Source organism: Aotus nancymaae, unplaced genomic scaffold (assembly GCF_030222135.1).
Source record: "Aotus nancymaae isolate 86718 unplaced genomic scaffold, 86718_ANA_hifiasm-v0.15.2.pri h1tg000089l, whole genome shotgun sequence".
Lineage (NCBI taxonomy): Eukaryota > Metazoa > Chordata > Mammalia > Primates > Aotidae > Aotus > Aotus nancymaae.
Window position 1 is genome coordinate 16,544,505 of NW_026988504.1, and position 15,801 is coordinate 16,560,305.

Consider the following 15,801-nt stretch of genomic DNA (forward strand, 5'->3'; position numbering starts at 1 on the left):
TTCACTTCTTCCTCCTTCAACCATAAAAGAAAGAAAGGGACAAGACAAATTAAAAGATGAGGAACCGGAGGGGGGATGGGAAAATCAAGAAGGAAAATGAGGTGATGGCTGCGTCCAGCTAGTGTCCACAGGACCGGCTGCAGAGGCCAGCTGGGGGCCGAGGCAGGCCAAAGCTTTGTCTCTGAGCGTCCTGGGGACCAGGACAAAGAAAGGAGCATGGCCAGATGTGTGTTCACAGGGGGCATACAATAAAAGGGGAGTATTCCATAATAGAAGCCCAGCTCTTCCTGATACAGAGGCCTAGAAGAAATGATCCCCCTTCTTCAAGGGGCATTCTATTAAAATGGACTCTGTTGAAAAGGCAGCCTGGGGTAGGGGAAAGAGGCCAGGCTTTGGGGTTGGACCCCTAGAGTTCAAACCACCAGTTTTCAGGCAGCTGTGTAGCTTTGGGCAGGTTAGATGACCTCTCTGAGTTCTCGTTGACATCTGGAAAATGATGGATAATGAGGCAGTGAATGCGAAGGTGCCCAGCACATAGCCCTGGATGCCCCGCGCGGAGTGCTCGTTAGGATTCCTCTGGGTGGAATCAGAGCAGTCCCTGCTGTCTGCGTTCCTCGAGGCTCCTGGGTGTGAGCTGGTGAGGCGGAGGCAGTGACAACTGAGCTGCCAACCTCCACCACGCACAGGGGACCCTTCCTGTGAAGCACCCCGGTCTTTACAAAGCAGACACTTCCGCCCCCACAGGCCCCGGGCTCTCTGCAGGCTTTTCCCAGGCTCTGTCTGGACCTGGGCTTGAATCAAACCCTTTCCTCCCCGATTAGTCCACGTGGAAGCTGCAGCATCAGCTGGATTCACGGTGCGTGAGCTTATAAGGGCTTTGGATTTTAACTGGAGCTGCTCTTGTGCCTCCACGCCCTCCCTCCACCCCACCCCGATGCCATGCCTCTGAGGACTACAGACCCAGAGCAAGCTCTCCGCTGTCACTACATCCAACCCTGCTCCCTGCTACCACGGCAAGCCCACAGAGGCGGAGGTGTCGGGAATCGCTGTTTAATTGCCTCTCCTTCCACCGCCATCACCCCATTTCTGAAAGAGAATAAGGAAAGGCAGAGGGCAGTTTCTTGACTCAAGCTCAGCTCCAGACAGAGCCCGGGAAAAACCAAATGACTAAAAATCATCAGTCTCCCTGGCTCACCTGCCACTAGCATCTGTCACCTCCTGGCCCCAGGGACACAGAGGGGCTGGATCTTTCTTCCAGCTCACCCTCTCCTCCCCTGCATTAGTCCACACGGAAGCAGCGGCGTCAGACAGCCAGCACTGAAGCCACGTGGCCCTGGGTTTGAGTTCAGACTCCAAAACTTGTCAGCTGTGTGTCTTCAGACAAATTACCTAAACTCTCTGAAGTCCAGTTCCTTCGTTGCTAAGTTAGGGGCATCATAGAATCAACTCTGGGGTTGTGGTGAAGTCATATGAGAAAAACATGGAAAAGACCCCTTCTCGTGCCTGGTACCTTGTAGATGTTCAAAACATATCATCACTTTCTATTTCCATGTTTCTTGACCCTTGGAATTTTTCCCAGAAGACAAAGTTACCCAAACTTTGTAAGCTGCCCCAGGTCAGCCCTCTGGAGTTCAGGAATGGGAGAAGCTGAGCCTCCCCAGTGGAGGCCACGGTGTGATCTCCTCACCTCTCAGGCAAGGTGGCTCTGAAAGGCTCCTGTGAACTGCAGAATCAGAGGCTGAGGCTCTCAGTTGGGAGCTGAAAGAGGGCCTGGCATGCAGGCTGTGCCCGGGCTGGGGGTGGCAGCCACCCAGGGGTGTGTTCCCAACATCACGTTTTCTGGCTCAGTGACTTTGCCAAGTGCCCCAGCCTGGCCCCAGGGAGGCAGAGAGGAACTGGGGAACTTCCGGTAGCCTCGGGGATGGGAACTGAGTGCCCAGATTGGTGCTCAGGAACAGAGACAGCGCTGGTGGGGTTGAGGCCGACCTGCGCATCCCACTGTCACTGACCGACACCTGCCAAGAGCCCTGCTGCCTCAGGCACCAGGCTGCAGCTGTGAACTCCCCAGTGTCTCAGGGTGAGGGCCAGGGGAAAGGAGGACAAGGGACCAGAGTGAAAACCATCAGGATTAGAGTCAGGGGACTGTGGCCTTCTCCTGACTCCACCACTAGCCATCTGGACAGTCTTTGGCTTGTCCCTCAACTCCTAGAGCCTCGGTTTGCTCGGCTGTCAAATTGGCAAATAATACCTGTCCTCCCTTCCCTCCTCCCTCTGTCTTTCCTCTTTCCTCCCTTCGTCCTCCCCTCCCTCCTCCCTCCACCCTCCTCCCTCCAACTTCCTCTCCCAGCTTTCCTCTCTCATCCCTCATCCTCCTTCTTTCCTCCCCTCCATCCTCCCTCCCTCCTTCCTCTATTCTTTCTTCCTCCTCCCTCCCTCCCTCCCTGCATCTTCCATTCCTCCTTTCTCCTCCCCGTTCTCCTCCTCCCTGCCTTCATCTTCTTTCTATCCCCGAGTCCTCCCTACCCCACCCTGCCCCCAGGGTTCTGTGAATATCCTAGCAGAGAATATTTGCAAAAGTGCTGAGAATCACAGTGGCCGTGTCCCCACAGAGGCACCACAGAGGACAGTGACTTCAGGCTCATTTTCCTGGAAACACTGTTGACCGTGGCATCTTTTCCCTCTGACACCTTGGCAAGGAGGAGCCTGCTGGTGGCAAACCTCACACATCGGCTGTGCCCGCCGGCCACTGTGGTCTCGCTTTGGACAACACCGCCCCCTCCCTCTCCAGCCCACTCAGTCACCAGTTCATCCATCCAGCAAATGCTGCCAAGAGCCTGCTCCGCACCCAGCAGAGACAGAAGCCCCTCTCCTGAGACACCCCTCTGGGTCCTTACGCCCTCCCCAGGCGTGGGCTCCACCTCCAGCACACGCCCACCACCTGCCTTCCGTCCCCCTCTCTCTATCTCAGCGCACTCCCCCCTCCGTCATCTCTCGCCTGGATGCCGCTGTAGAGTCCTGACTGGTCACTCTCTGTGCTCTCCACACACAGCCAGAAAGATCTTATAAAAATATCAACCAGATCACATCGTTCCCCAGCTCAGTACCCTCCGGTGAGACCACATCCCTCTGTGATAAAGTCAGGCTCTATCCCTGATCCCCGAAGCCCGTGGATCCAGCCCCACCCCACTCTCTGACTCTCCAGGAGCTTCCTGTGCAGAAGGGAGTCGAAAATGACATCTGAACTACGTCTGTGTGATGGTATATAGGACAGTGGGTTGGGGGCGGGGTATCCATGAGACCTGCAATTGAATCCTGTTCGGCCCTGTGTTCGCTCTGTGACCTTGGGCAGATTCCTCAGCCCCCCTGGGCCTCTGTTATCTTCTCATCTGTACAGTGGGGATATAACGGTAGACCTCCCCTCTGCCATCTCGTCGGACGATCAGAACAGTTAAATGCGATTGCATGGGGCGGGGAGCAGAGCTGAGTGTGGACGCAGACCCCACCTCTCTCTTGTTTTTTCTGAGAGCTGCCACATGCACCTGCAGGGCCGGGGGCTGCCTTGGAGAGCAGAGTTACTTAAAACTCTGTCGTCCTCAAGTGTTTGTGGGGGACCTGCTGAGTGCCTGGCTTCGGGCTGAGCATTGTGGGCACAGAAACCCCCAGGGTACTTACCCTCTTGTTCTGGCAACACTGGGGCACCAGCAATAGGAAAGACATCACACAGGGCACGATGTGGAGAGGGCACCAGAACATGTCCTAGATGCCAGGGGCTCCTCCCAGGTGCCCTAAGGAGGCCTGTCCCATAGCTTGTCAGGAGAATCAGATGAAAAATACGCACAGGGCTCCTCATACATCTGTCTCACCATAGACTTGAAATAAACACTCTTATGCTTGGTGTCTTGGAGAGGAGATAGGCCATGGTGGTAAAGGGCCCAGATCCCAGAGTGAGTCGGAGTTTGAATCCAGAGTTTTCCTCCTACTAGCTGTGGGGCTTTAAGCCAGTCATTGCACCTGCTTTGAGCCTCAGTTGCTTTCTCTGCAAAATGGGGTTGTTAGCAATACCTGCTCTGCACAGTGGCTGGCAGGAGTCACGATAAAGTATCTAAGTGCTTGCTTTAGAGCTGGCAGAACGTGTGTTCAGTGCATGGTAGTTCTTCTCATCTGCTAACCCAAAAAATACATGTCACATGGGGACAGGGAAGGAGACACAGAATGAAGATGGGTCTTGAAGGAAGCGGGGCTTTGGTTCCTAATTTCCAGGGCTCCTCCTGCCCACTTCACCCCTCCCTGACACACCAAAGCACAGGGAAGAAAAAGGACACAGATCCCCAAAGACTCCCTGAGGACATTTCAGGACACCCAGGCTCCCTTCCAGGGGCCGGACAGTCCGGCCAAGGCCGTGTCACCAGCTCATCATTAACTTGCGGTGGGGGAGGGATGCCCCGAGATTGCTTCCGGCCCTCAGCTCTGAAAAGCCCGATAACAAGCGCACATTGACGGCCCAGGTTCCCCAGGGCGAGCACGCTGTCCCTGCCTCGCATCTGAGCCTTCGCCCGAGACATTTTCTCGCTTCAGCAGTTTGGCATGTCATACAAAGGGGCTCTGATTTTTCCTGATGTCCAACTCCTCTTGCATGAAAAATGGCTTTGCTTGTCTTTCTGCCGGTGGATTCCTGAGTGTGAGTCAAGGCCAGATGCCTGGTGAGCGGACAGTCCTCACTTGCTTAACCATTTGGAGGATCTCCCGTCTTCTACCTTGGTGGCCACCTGTGGCCTGTGGCCTTGAGGTTCAGTCTCTGGGGGAGTGCTCTGCTGGCTGCAGGCCTGCTCGTCACCCTCTCTCCAGCCAGCCCCTCTTTCCTGGCCCTGGCGGTTTCTGATGTGTCTCAAGGCTCCTTCTTAAGGTCAGCACACCCACCTGGCCAACCCGGGGTCCCTTTTCCCCATCTTCCCTTTCTCAGCTGTCAAATTGGCAAATAATACCTGTCCTTCCCTCCTTCCTCCCTCTGTCTTACCTCTTTCCTCCCTCCTTTCTCCCCTCCCTCCAACGTCTCTCCATCCCTCCATCCTTCCCACCTCCATCCCTCCCTCGAACCTCCACACTCCTCCCTCCAACTTCCTCTTCCAGCTTTCCTCTATCCTCCCTCTTTCCTTCCCTCCATCCTCCCTCTTTCCTTCCTCTCTTTATTCTTTCTTCCTCCTTCTTCCCTCCCTGCATCTTCCATTCCTCCTCTCTCCTCCCCATCCTTCCTCCTCCCTGCCTTCATCTTCTTTCTATCCCTGAGTCCTCCCTGCTTCACCCGCCCCCAGGTTTCTGTGGAGTTGGAAGGATGGAGGGATGAAGGGATGGAGAGAAGTTCCAACCCAAACCCACTTTTCCCCATTCCCCAGTGCCTCCTTCCCTCCCCGCCTTCCCTCTTTCTCTCCATTCTTTCTTCTTTGTATTTCTAATTAATTCTCCCCTTTTCCCTTTGAGTCTGCCATCTTTGTAAAGCACGCAAGCCCTCTCTTGCTTCCTGTTCAAGGCAGTCTTTTGAAAGTTCTTGAAGCATTTCCTAGATAAAAATGTATTATTTTAACTCTGTGATTATTAGGAGGGTTATTAAACATAAAGAGAATTCTATTAAATAGCAAATTGAGTGAGCCAAAAACCCACAGATGTGGAACCTTTGAAGATCCTCGGGTACGAAATAGATGTGACTGTGCCAATGGCTGCTTTATTAAGCTGGGAAAAAATATCTAAAGGAAATTCACCAAAATGTTAAACCGATGGTCATGGGAATGAGCAGTGACTTATTTGATCTCCTTCTATCTTTTTTCAAATTTCTATGATGCAGACAGGAAAAAATTAAAACCTGATATTTAGATGAAAAGCATACCAGCCAGGTGTGGTGGCTCACACCTGTAATCCCAGCATTTTGGAGGCCAGGGCGGGTGGATTACTTGAGGTCAGGAGTTCAAGACCAGACTGGCCAACATGGTGAAACTCTGTCTCTACTAAAAATACAAAAATTGGCCAGGCACAGTGGCGCATGCCTGTAGTCCTAGCTATTCGGGAGGCTAAGGCAGGAGAATCGCTTGAACCTGGGAGGTGGAGGTTGCAGTGAGCCGAGATCGCACCATTGCACTCCAGCTGGAGTGACAGAGGGAGACTCCATCTCAAAAAAAAAAAAAAAAAAGAAAAGAAAATAGCTCCAAAACCATTGCTTGTCAAGAAAAAGAAAGAAAAAAAATAGCATACCAAGCCCAGTCTCAGACATGTGTGTACGCAAACTCAGCACTGCTGCTGTTTGTTCTCTTTATTCTTAAATACATCCAGGAACGCACTCCCAGGCACCACGCCCAGTGACTTCTTGCCAGCATTTTATTACTGGCCACTTCTGACTTATAACCCAATTGATTCCTGGATCAAAGCCTTTGTGAGCCAACCACAATTGAATCTTTATTTCCTGTAGGCACAATATCCACATTGGGCTTCCATCCCTAGAAATCCATCTCTTACAATAAAAGTACCAAAACTGACCATGAAAAGTAAGTGAGAAGGAAATCAGACCCAGATTATGCTCTTAGAAACCTTTATCACATATGTAAACCTAAGCACTTAATAGGAAAGCTGTATCGGGAGAGGCCCCCCCAGGGAGAATTTTTCTGCCTAAGTCAGACGGCTCAAGATTTCTTAAAATGTGAATCCAGTGAAATTTGAACATAAGATGGTTGCTTTTTTTTTATTTTAGCCCCCTTAGGAAATTGCCCTGTGGCAAGCTTAAGCAGGCTTCATTGCACCAAAAATCTTCAAACTCTTTAAAATAAAAGATTCTTCTGTCTTGAAAATTTTCCATTGCCAATTCCCTTTGTGTAAATTCTTTCTCTTTCTTTTTTTTTTTTTTTTTTTTTTTTGAGAACACCTCAGCCTCCCAAAGTGCTGGGATTACAGGTGTGAGCCACTACACCCAGCCTTGTGTAAATTCTTTAGCAAAATCTTTGCATTTCTTCCAGAGGTTCCTCTGAAAGAACAAGAAAAGACAAAGAAAAAAGTCTGTGCATGGTGAATACTGGAGGGAAGGCAGTTTCCACTGTGACTTGTCCCGCCCCTGAAACCATCCCTCAATCTTTGTGGCAGTGATTTAGTTGACCCTTCAAATGTCCATCAATGCAGAGATACCAGCTTCCCCTTGGGTCTTTGTTGCCAGGTGCTCAGAATGTTACCTTTAGTTCTTAGCAAGAGTTTCTGTTAAGGCAGAAGTGTGAGGGAATCAGTATGGGAGGAGATGGTGAGGTCAAGTCCAGCATCCTCCAGCTGAGATTCCCAGTACTTGGACTAGAAAATGATTCCTTAGTTCTAATTGAAATTCCTACCTCCAATAGTCATGTCTGTAACTTTCTTCTTGCTCAGTCTTTCCTGTAGCTGAAAACAAAGCAATCATCTTCGGCCCTTAGTAGCCCTTCATATTCTTGGAAGCGTTTTTTTTTCGGGGGGTCCTTCTTTGGTCTACCCATCTCTGGAGGAAAGGGAAGGAAATTTACCTGGTTTTTTGTTTTGTTTTGAAACCTAGTTGCTTTCTCCAGATTGTTTCTGGCTTGACACACATAAGCTTTTGTGCAAAGCACTGGGACAGGGTGGGAGGGGCTGGGGCCGAGAGAACCACAGGAGACCCTCCCTGCTTGTCACCAGTGGGCTATTGAGCTGCCCGAGAGTAGGAAGGTCCTCAGGCCAGGCCTGCAAGGTCCCCTCCGCCCTAGCTGCTTATCCATTTGACAGTCTCCTGCTCACTCCTCTGTTTTAGAGTCCAAAATTATAAATAGTTTAAAAAATAAGAACAAATGCCTACTGAGCCCTCGCTGTGCACCAAGCATATTATGTATTATCTCTAGAACTTTCCATATGTTATCTCAATTTGTCTTTGTCACAGCTATAGTTTCATACTAATTAATTTCTTAATCAACTATGATTTAATCAGGTTTCAGGTGTATTATTGCAGAAAGAGAGCTAACCCTTAGAATAAAAAATTATTTTTAGAGATAGGGTCTCACTCTGTCATGCAGGCTGGAGTATAGTGGTGGGATTATAGCTCACTGCAGCCTTGAATTCCTGGGCTCAAGCAATCCTCTCACCTCAACCTCTTAAGTAGCTGGGACTGCAGGCATGCACCACCACACCCATCTAATTTTTATTTTTTTTATAGAGACAGGATCTTGCTCTGTTGCCCAGGCTGGCTTCAAACTCCTGGGCTCAAGCGATCCTCCTGCCTCAACCTCCCAAGTAGCTGGATTTACAGGCATGAGCCACCATACCTGACTGTGAGAGCAAACTCTTCTGTGGTTCCTATGAGGTTCCAGGGATTGCCCTGTGACTTCATATGGATTGACTTGCTTAGTCCTCAGCCAGCCTGTGAAGCAGGTGCCAGCACTACTTCCATGGTACAGATGTGGAAACTGAGGCACGGGGAAGTGAAGTAACTTGCTCAAGGCCCCAGAGTCGACAAGTAGGGAAGTCAGAACTGAACCCCAGGCTGTCTGGCTTTGGGTTCCATCCTGTTCATTTGACTATACTTCCTCCCAGTTGGTGACAGCAGTAACTATGACACTGAAAATCTCCTCCGTGCAGGCACTTTGCAGAGTTCACTTCCAGCATGGATGACACACTCCTTGTGGGAGACTCACCAGCCTGTGACACCCACAGCACCTGCACCCAGGTCTCGAGCCCCAAAGCCCCTGAAGAGCTCTTTCCCGGCCCCATGCTAAAAACAGTCGTGTGTCGGCTGCACGTTGGGGAAGAGGCGAGGTTGTGGGGTGACTCCGTGTCCTGCGAATATCCTAAATAACCCACGATGACTCCAGGAATCTGGAGCCATAGTACAGGCTACCAAGGCTGGAGGAGGAGGTTGGATGGGAAGAGAGCAGGACCCACCCCTCAAGTGCATCCCCGAGGTTGCCAGTTGCTGGCTGTGGGCCGGGCTGCCACAGCAGGCCTCTCAGAGGAGGTGGGCACAGCGTCGTGACCAGAACTACACACGATGCTGGGCCCCAGGTCTGACTCATGCTGCCTAGAGAGAAAGGATTCTGCTGTCAGACTGAAGGCGGCTCTTCAGATGGGGCATTCTCCGCAAAGAAGGTGAAAATCGTTCTGCTCGAGACAGCTCCTTTAAGAAGACATTAACCATGCACTTCAAAGCCCTGGAACCCATGTTTTGCAAGGCCTGGCACCCGCTAGCACACTTTCACACCCAGATTCAGATTGTTGGCATTCATGTGGTGACTCCCAGCTCGCACAAAGCAGATAGAAAAACAGGCTGATCACACTGTGTGCTTCCATTCATTTTCTGTTCAAACGCAGGCAAAACTAAAGCAAGGCAGCAGAGCTCAACAGAGGGCTGCCTTTGTGGGCTGTTGTCTGGGAGGGTGCAAGGTGTGTGAACGATGTTCATTGAGCTGAACTCTTAGGATTATTCTCTCTGCAGATTATCTCCAATAAAAATTTAAAATAATAGCCAGTTGCAGTGGCTTGAACCTGTAATTCCAGCACTTTGGGAAGCTAAGGCAGGAGGATCGCTAGAGGCCAGGAGTTCAACACCAGGCTGGGCAACATAGTGAGACTCCATTTCTAAAAAAAGTAATAATAATTAGCTGGACATGGTGGTACACACCTTCAGCCATAACTACATGGGAGGCTGAGATAGGAGGATTCCCTGAGGCCAGGAGTTCGAGGCTGCAGTGAGCCACCACTCCGCTCCAGCTCTGGGCCACAGAGCAAGACCCTGTTTCAAAACAAAAACAAATAAATATGGGTCTGGGGTGACAACGACTGCCAGGTGGCCTGCCCCCCTGCCCCCACTCATCCCCAGCTGCTGGCCTGTGTTTTCTTCAGTCTTAGGCGGTCCTGCAAATACTTGTCGGGAATGTGTGTGCCCGGCCCTGTGCTGCGTTCTAGGGACTAGTTCATTAATTCATTCAGCAATGATTTTTGCACCTAGCCTCTTGGGAAGTGTTTGACCACCTGGAGGAAAAAGATCTTCCTGTATCTGCAGATTCTGAGACTCGGAGCTGTTCAGAATGACATGGCCTCCCCCTTGTTACTGCCTCACCATCTGCTTGCGCTGTCTCATGGAATCTTCATAACCCCACAGGAAGGTGGGTTCTGTCACCCTGGGTTCTTCACCCAGAAGGCGAGGCAGCAGAGGCAGAGTTTGACTTGAACTCAAGCCTGAGTTTGACCTCAAGCCTGAGCCCGCCCCAGGGTCCCCCGGGGTTACCAGGCTGGGAGTCTGTGCTGACAGCAAGCCTGGTGTCCTCCTGCTCGCCTTGACCTCATCCTTGGGGAAACGCTCCCCTGAGCCAAGCACACCAGCTCAACAAGACCAGACCAAAGGGTGCCAGGGGACTGATATGTTTTGGGTGAGGAGGGTCTGGCCCAAGGGCAAATGATGGCTTTGCTTCTCTGAGACTGTCCCTTCCCAGCCTGGGCAGCTGTGATCAGGAAATACTGCCTGGTGCCCTGCCCTGGGGGGCTCCCACCACCCACCCTCATCCTGCCTCATCTATTTCCAACTCCCTATCTGCATTTTCTTAGTCTCTATTCAAATACAGAAAATGCTCATTGAGGATTTGAAAACTAAACCCCAGGCTGAGTCCTGGGCACTCACAGATTCATTCATTCATTCAGCAAATATTTGTTGGGTGTCTGCTACTTATCAAGCAGCATTCGAAGTGATAGGGAAAGTCTTCTTCACAGCAGGGAATCAGACAGCCATTCAGTAATGATTCTATTGTCCAAGAGAGGCAAACAAAAAGCAAGACAGAAAAGGAATGTTGGAGTGAGGCTTGTGATGTTAGAATATTTGTCTTATTTCACTCAATTCCAGGGAGGCTTGGCCTCTATCAGCCTGGGAAAGTCCTGGGGGGCTTCCCAGAGGAGGCAACATTACTCTTGTCTTGCAGAATGTGTAGGAGTTCCCCAGGCAGAGAAATATACAGAGGTGCACGTCTTCCTTCCTGAATGCACACATGCACTCTCCTATTCATTCTTCATTCATCCAGCAGACATTTTATGGAGCACCCAGGTGAAAAGTAGAATCTTGTCCTGTTCCTCAAAGAAATCAGTGTCCAGTGGGAGAAGGGAGACAGAGGGTGGCCATCTGTTACAACTCTGTGTGGAATGCATTAAGTGCAAGTCCAGGGAGTGGCAGTAACACAGAATGGGAAGAGGAAGGTCCTCAGAGGCAAGGGATGTGGTCAGGGAAGTTTCTAGATGGCAAGTCATGTGAGCCAGTGAAGGAAGATGAACACAAGTTTGTTTTTTTTTTTTTTTAAAAAAAAAGGGCCGGGCTTGGTGGCTTACGCCTGTAATCCCAGCACTTTGGGAGGCCAAGGGCAGTGAATCACAAGGACAGGAGTTCGAGACCAGACTGACCAACATGGTGAAACCCCCTTCTCCACTAAAAATATAAAAATTAGCCGCGCGTGGTAGTGTGCCTGTAATCCCAGCTACTCAGGAGGCTGAGGCAGGAGAATTGCCTGAACCCGGGAGGTGGAGGTTGCAGTGAGCCGAGATCATGCCACTGTACTCCAGCCCCTTCTCCTTTTTTTCTTATTTATTTATAAATAAATAAATATAATTTTAATAAATAATAAATATTTATTTATTTTAAAATAAATAAGAAAAAAAAGGAGAAGAGGGTTCCAGACAGAGCGCAGGTACAGTTCTGGAATCATCATGCCCACTCCCGGGCATTCCATAGTTACCCAGTGCCTACCAGGGGCCCCTGGCCCTAAGCGAGCCCCTGGGATGCACGGGACACAGGATATGTTCCCGAATTCCTAAGAAATCTGGTACTATTGAAACAGAAAGCCCCATATGGGAGGAGACCAGAAGCTGGGGACGCAGAGGTAGGAGGCCAGTAGCAAAAGGGCCCTTCGCTCCATCGTACCTGCTCAGGAGCCTGCCTCTGGCCCTCCTGGCCCAGCCGTGCGGGTTGAGGGTCTCACCCAGGGACATTCAGAGCTGCTGTGTGTCTGGAGCGCTCATGTGGCTTCTCCTGTGCCGGACGGAGTGGAGGGAGCAAGGCTAGAGGCGGGGGCACTTGTTAGGGAAACACTGGAAAATTCAGCCCTAGGGGATGAGTCCTGAGTTAGGATAGTAGAATGGAGGAGACGGTGGATTTGAGATCTGCTTTGGAAATAGACTGGATATAAGAATGAGAACCCATTATGGGGGGACAGGGTGACTTCACTGAGCAAGACAGGACACGCAGGAGGGGCAGCAGGCATGTCAGTGAGGCTGATAAGTCCAGCTTCACGGGGAGGGCACAGATTGGTTGGAGCACATTGTACGAGGCTTGCGCTTAACTAATGTCTTCAGTATTTAACTATCCCCAGTTTACAGAGGAGGAAACAGAGGCACAGTGAGTTACAGTAACTCCCTTAAGTGGCGGGGTATGTAAGTGGCAGCGCTGGGGCTGGGATTTGAACCCAGGCAGTCTGGCTTCGGTCACCATGTCCCTAACCTCCACGCTGTACTGGCTCTTGTGCTGGGAAGCCCTAGGGAGACCCTCACCTTCTAGGTGCAGGGCGGGAGCCTCAAACTTCCTTGGAGTTGTGAGAGGAGCTATGCAGGTTGGCATCTGTTTCTTAGCAGGATACACGGTCGCTCTGCACCCCAGGATCCTGCAGATGTGAATGTAAGGGGAGAAACAGAGCTCATCACTGAGGCTTCCTCAGCTCTGTTTCTGGAAGGACTATGCAGGCCAGTGGCCCTTCCCACCCCAGCCATGCCTCCATCCTGCAGTGCTGGCTGGGAGAAAAATTCCCGCCTGCTTACTGTCTGGAAACCACCAGCTGTCACCACCCCAGTACTAAGCCCTGGAGAACCCAAAACACAGTGATGAGATGTGCTCCAACATGAATGAACTTCAAAACTGTGCTAGGTGGCAGACTCCACACACTGTATTAGTTTGCCGGGGCTGCTAGGCTTAAACAACACAAGCTTATTGTCTCCCGGTTCTGGAGGCTGGAAGTTCAAGATCAGGGTGTCGGCAGGATTGGTTCCTTCTGAAGGCCATCAGAGAGAATTGGTTCCTTCTGAAGGCCGTGAGAATCTAGCTTCCAGCGGTTGCTGGCAATCTTTGGTGTCCCTTGGCTTTGTAGAAGCATCACCTTCATCTCCGCCTTCTCTTCACATGGTGTTTTTCCCTGGGTGCATGTGTCTCTGTCCAAATTTCTCTTTTTACAAGAACATCGGTCATACTGGATTAGGGTCTACCCTAATGACATCATCCTTAACTGCAGTACATCTGTAATGACTTTATTTCCAAACGAGGCCACATTCTGAGATCTGCAGCTCCATCTGCCTGCAGCCCATCCTGTCCTGTTGCTATGGCGGGAAGACCCCTGAGCACACACGTCATGGCTCAGTGCTCTCTGCTCCAGCGTGTCCTGTGACACGGCCAGTCTGGTCATCAGAGCCATTGTGTGCATGCATCTCATCTCCTCAAACAGCCACCGGCAAGCAGGGGAGGAGAAGGCCCTCGGATCTGCAGAACCAGCTTTTCTTTGAAGTGAGGAAGCAGAGTTTCTGTTTTTCTTGGAAATCCAGCTCCATGGTGAGGGATGTTGCTGCATCTGCCTCTTGGCTTCGCATGTCTGCCTGGCTTCCTGCAGGGTCTCCCTGCCCATCCCGGTCACATGCCCCCTCGCCTCACCCCACCTCAGTAATCCATCCAGCCCTCACATCTCACACCGGTCGGATAGCACCAAGCAGCTTGTGGTCTCCGCTGCTCTCCAGAGGCTCTGAGGAGACATGGGATGTCAGAGGAGTCTCTTCACCTCTTTTAGACCAGAATCTTCCTGAAATTTCTTGGTGGGGGCTTCCCATTTGTAGTTCTATCATATGTAAGGCATTGAAAAGGCAAGGGAGGCTGGGCACGGTGGCTCACAGCTGTGATCTCAGCACTTTGGGAAGCCGAGGTGGGTGGATCACTTGAGGCCAGGAATTCAAGACCAGCCTGACCAACATGGTGAAACCATCTCTGCTAAAAATACAACAAAATTAGCTGATCATGGTGGTAGGTGACTGTAATCCCAGCTACTGAGGATGCTGAGGCAGGAGAATCGCTTGAATCCAGGAGGTGGAGGTTGCAGTGAGCCAAGATCATGCCACTGCACTCCAGCCTGGGCAACAGAGCAAGACTCTGTCTCCAAAAAAAAGGCAAGGGAGTTAGATGAGAAAAGAAACAGAAACTGCTAAGAGCTTTTTATTCCCAACATCTTTCGCATCAGGGAGAATTATGGATGGAACTGTGTCCCTTAAAAAGATACATTGAAGCCCTAACTCCGGGGACCCGTGAATGCAACCTTATTTGGAAATAGAGTCTTTCTGGATGTCATGAAGTTAAGATGAGATCGTACTCCATTAGAATAGACCCTCATTCAATAGACTGGGTCCTTATGAAAACAGGAGAAGAGACACAGAGGGAGAAGGCCACGGAAGATGGAGGCAGAGATCGCAGCAATGCAGCTACAAGCTGGGGAATGCCCATCAGGAGCTAAGAGAAGGACACAGGGCAGGTCCTTCCCTAGATCCTTCAGAAGGAGCATGGCCCCACTGACGCCTTGATGTTGGCCTTCTTGCCCCCAGAACCATTCGAGAATAAACCTCTGTGGTTTTAAGCCACCAAGTTTGTGGTGCATTGTCACGGCGGCCCCAGAAAATCAACAGAAAGAAATGCATTCAGCCTTGCAAATAACTGCCAAATTAACCATGCTTCTGAAGTGTTTCCCGTGCTGCTCTCCAAGAGGGGGTAGCCTCAAATAAAGGTGATTTTGTTAGCAACGGTATGTTGAGAACTCACTTTGTAGGCTAAGAACATGTACGTGTCACCTCCCTGAACCTCCCACCAAGCTCCCGACATATACTGTTCCTCTCTCTGTTGACAGTGGAGGAAACTGAGTCTTAGGTGAAACACTGTTGTCAAAGCGTCATGGAAATTTTTTACTTCTTTCTGGGTCAGTGACTGTTTTCGAGGCTGGACTGGGGTCCTGAAGGCAAAATGAATGACTTCGGGTGAGAAATACAGTCATTTTCTCTGTGCTTCTTAACAGGTTGCTAAAACTTAGTGGCTGAAAATGACATAGATTTATTATCTCCCAGTCTCTGTGGACTGGGAGTCTGGACACACTTAGCCCCATCCACTGCTTAGGTCTCCAAGGATGCAGTCAAGATAGTGGCCGGGCGGCTTTCCTTTCCTAGCCTGGGGACCTCTTGCATGCTCACTGGTTGTTGGCAGAATTCACCCGGTTGTGGTTATGAGCAAAGGCTGCCATTCTCTTGCTAGCCATCAGCCAGGACTTCTCAGCTCCTGGGGGCCACCCACAGTCCTTACCACATGGCCCCCTCGGCAGTTCACTGCATGGCTATTTGCTTTCTTCCAGGCCAGCAGGAACATGTCTGACTTCTTCGCCTCCAATCTGCCACAGCGGATTACATCTTATGTTACATAATTGAATGGTTGTATTCATAGGTTCCCCCAACACTCAAGGGGAAGGCGTGATACAGGGTGCACAGCAGGGGGTGAGTGTCTTGCAGGCCATCCTAGAACTCTGCCTACCACAGATGGAAGGGCCTTTGGTGCAAAGGGTGGTTTCCAGTCAGATGAACTTGACTTTGAGTTCTGGTTCTGTCCCGCACTAGGGGTAGAGGGTTGATCTTAGGGAATCTTCTGCACTCTTTAAATCGAAGTGTCCTTATTTTTAAAAGGGGTACATTAATACCAGACTCTAAGGGCTGGTATGAGGGTTAGATGAGTTAAAC

The 15,801-nt window shown here is 50.7% G+C and overlaps 1 protein-coding gene across 2 annotated transcripts in view; it reads left to right on the plus strand.

Moving 5' to 3' along the window:
* CACNG4 (calcium voltage-gated channel auxiliary subunit gamma 4) overlaps positions 1–15,801 on the plus strand; it is a 60,573-nt gene that overhangs the window by 9,895 nt on the left and 34,877 nt on the right. The window contains exon 1 of one of the 2 annotated variants that reach the window (XM_064369217.1): positions 4,547–4,700. The exons of the other annotated variant lie outside the window; for it this stretch is intronic. Within the exon in view, the coding sequence (XP_064225287.1) occupies positions 4,616–4,700 (85 nt within the window). The 5' untranslated portion in view covers positions 4,547–4,615. Of the gene's footprint in view, positions 1–4,546; positions 4,701–15,801 lie in introns of those variants that run through there. 2 annotated transcript variants of the gene reach the window in all.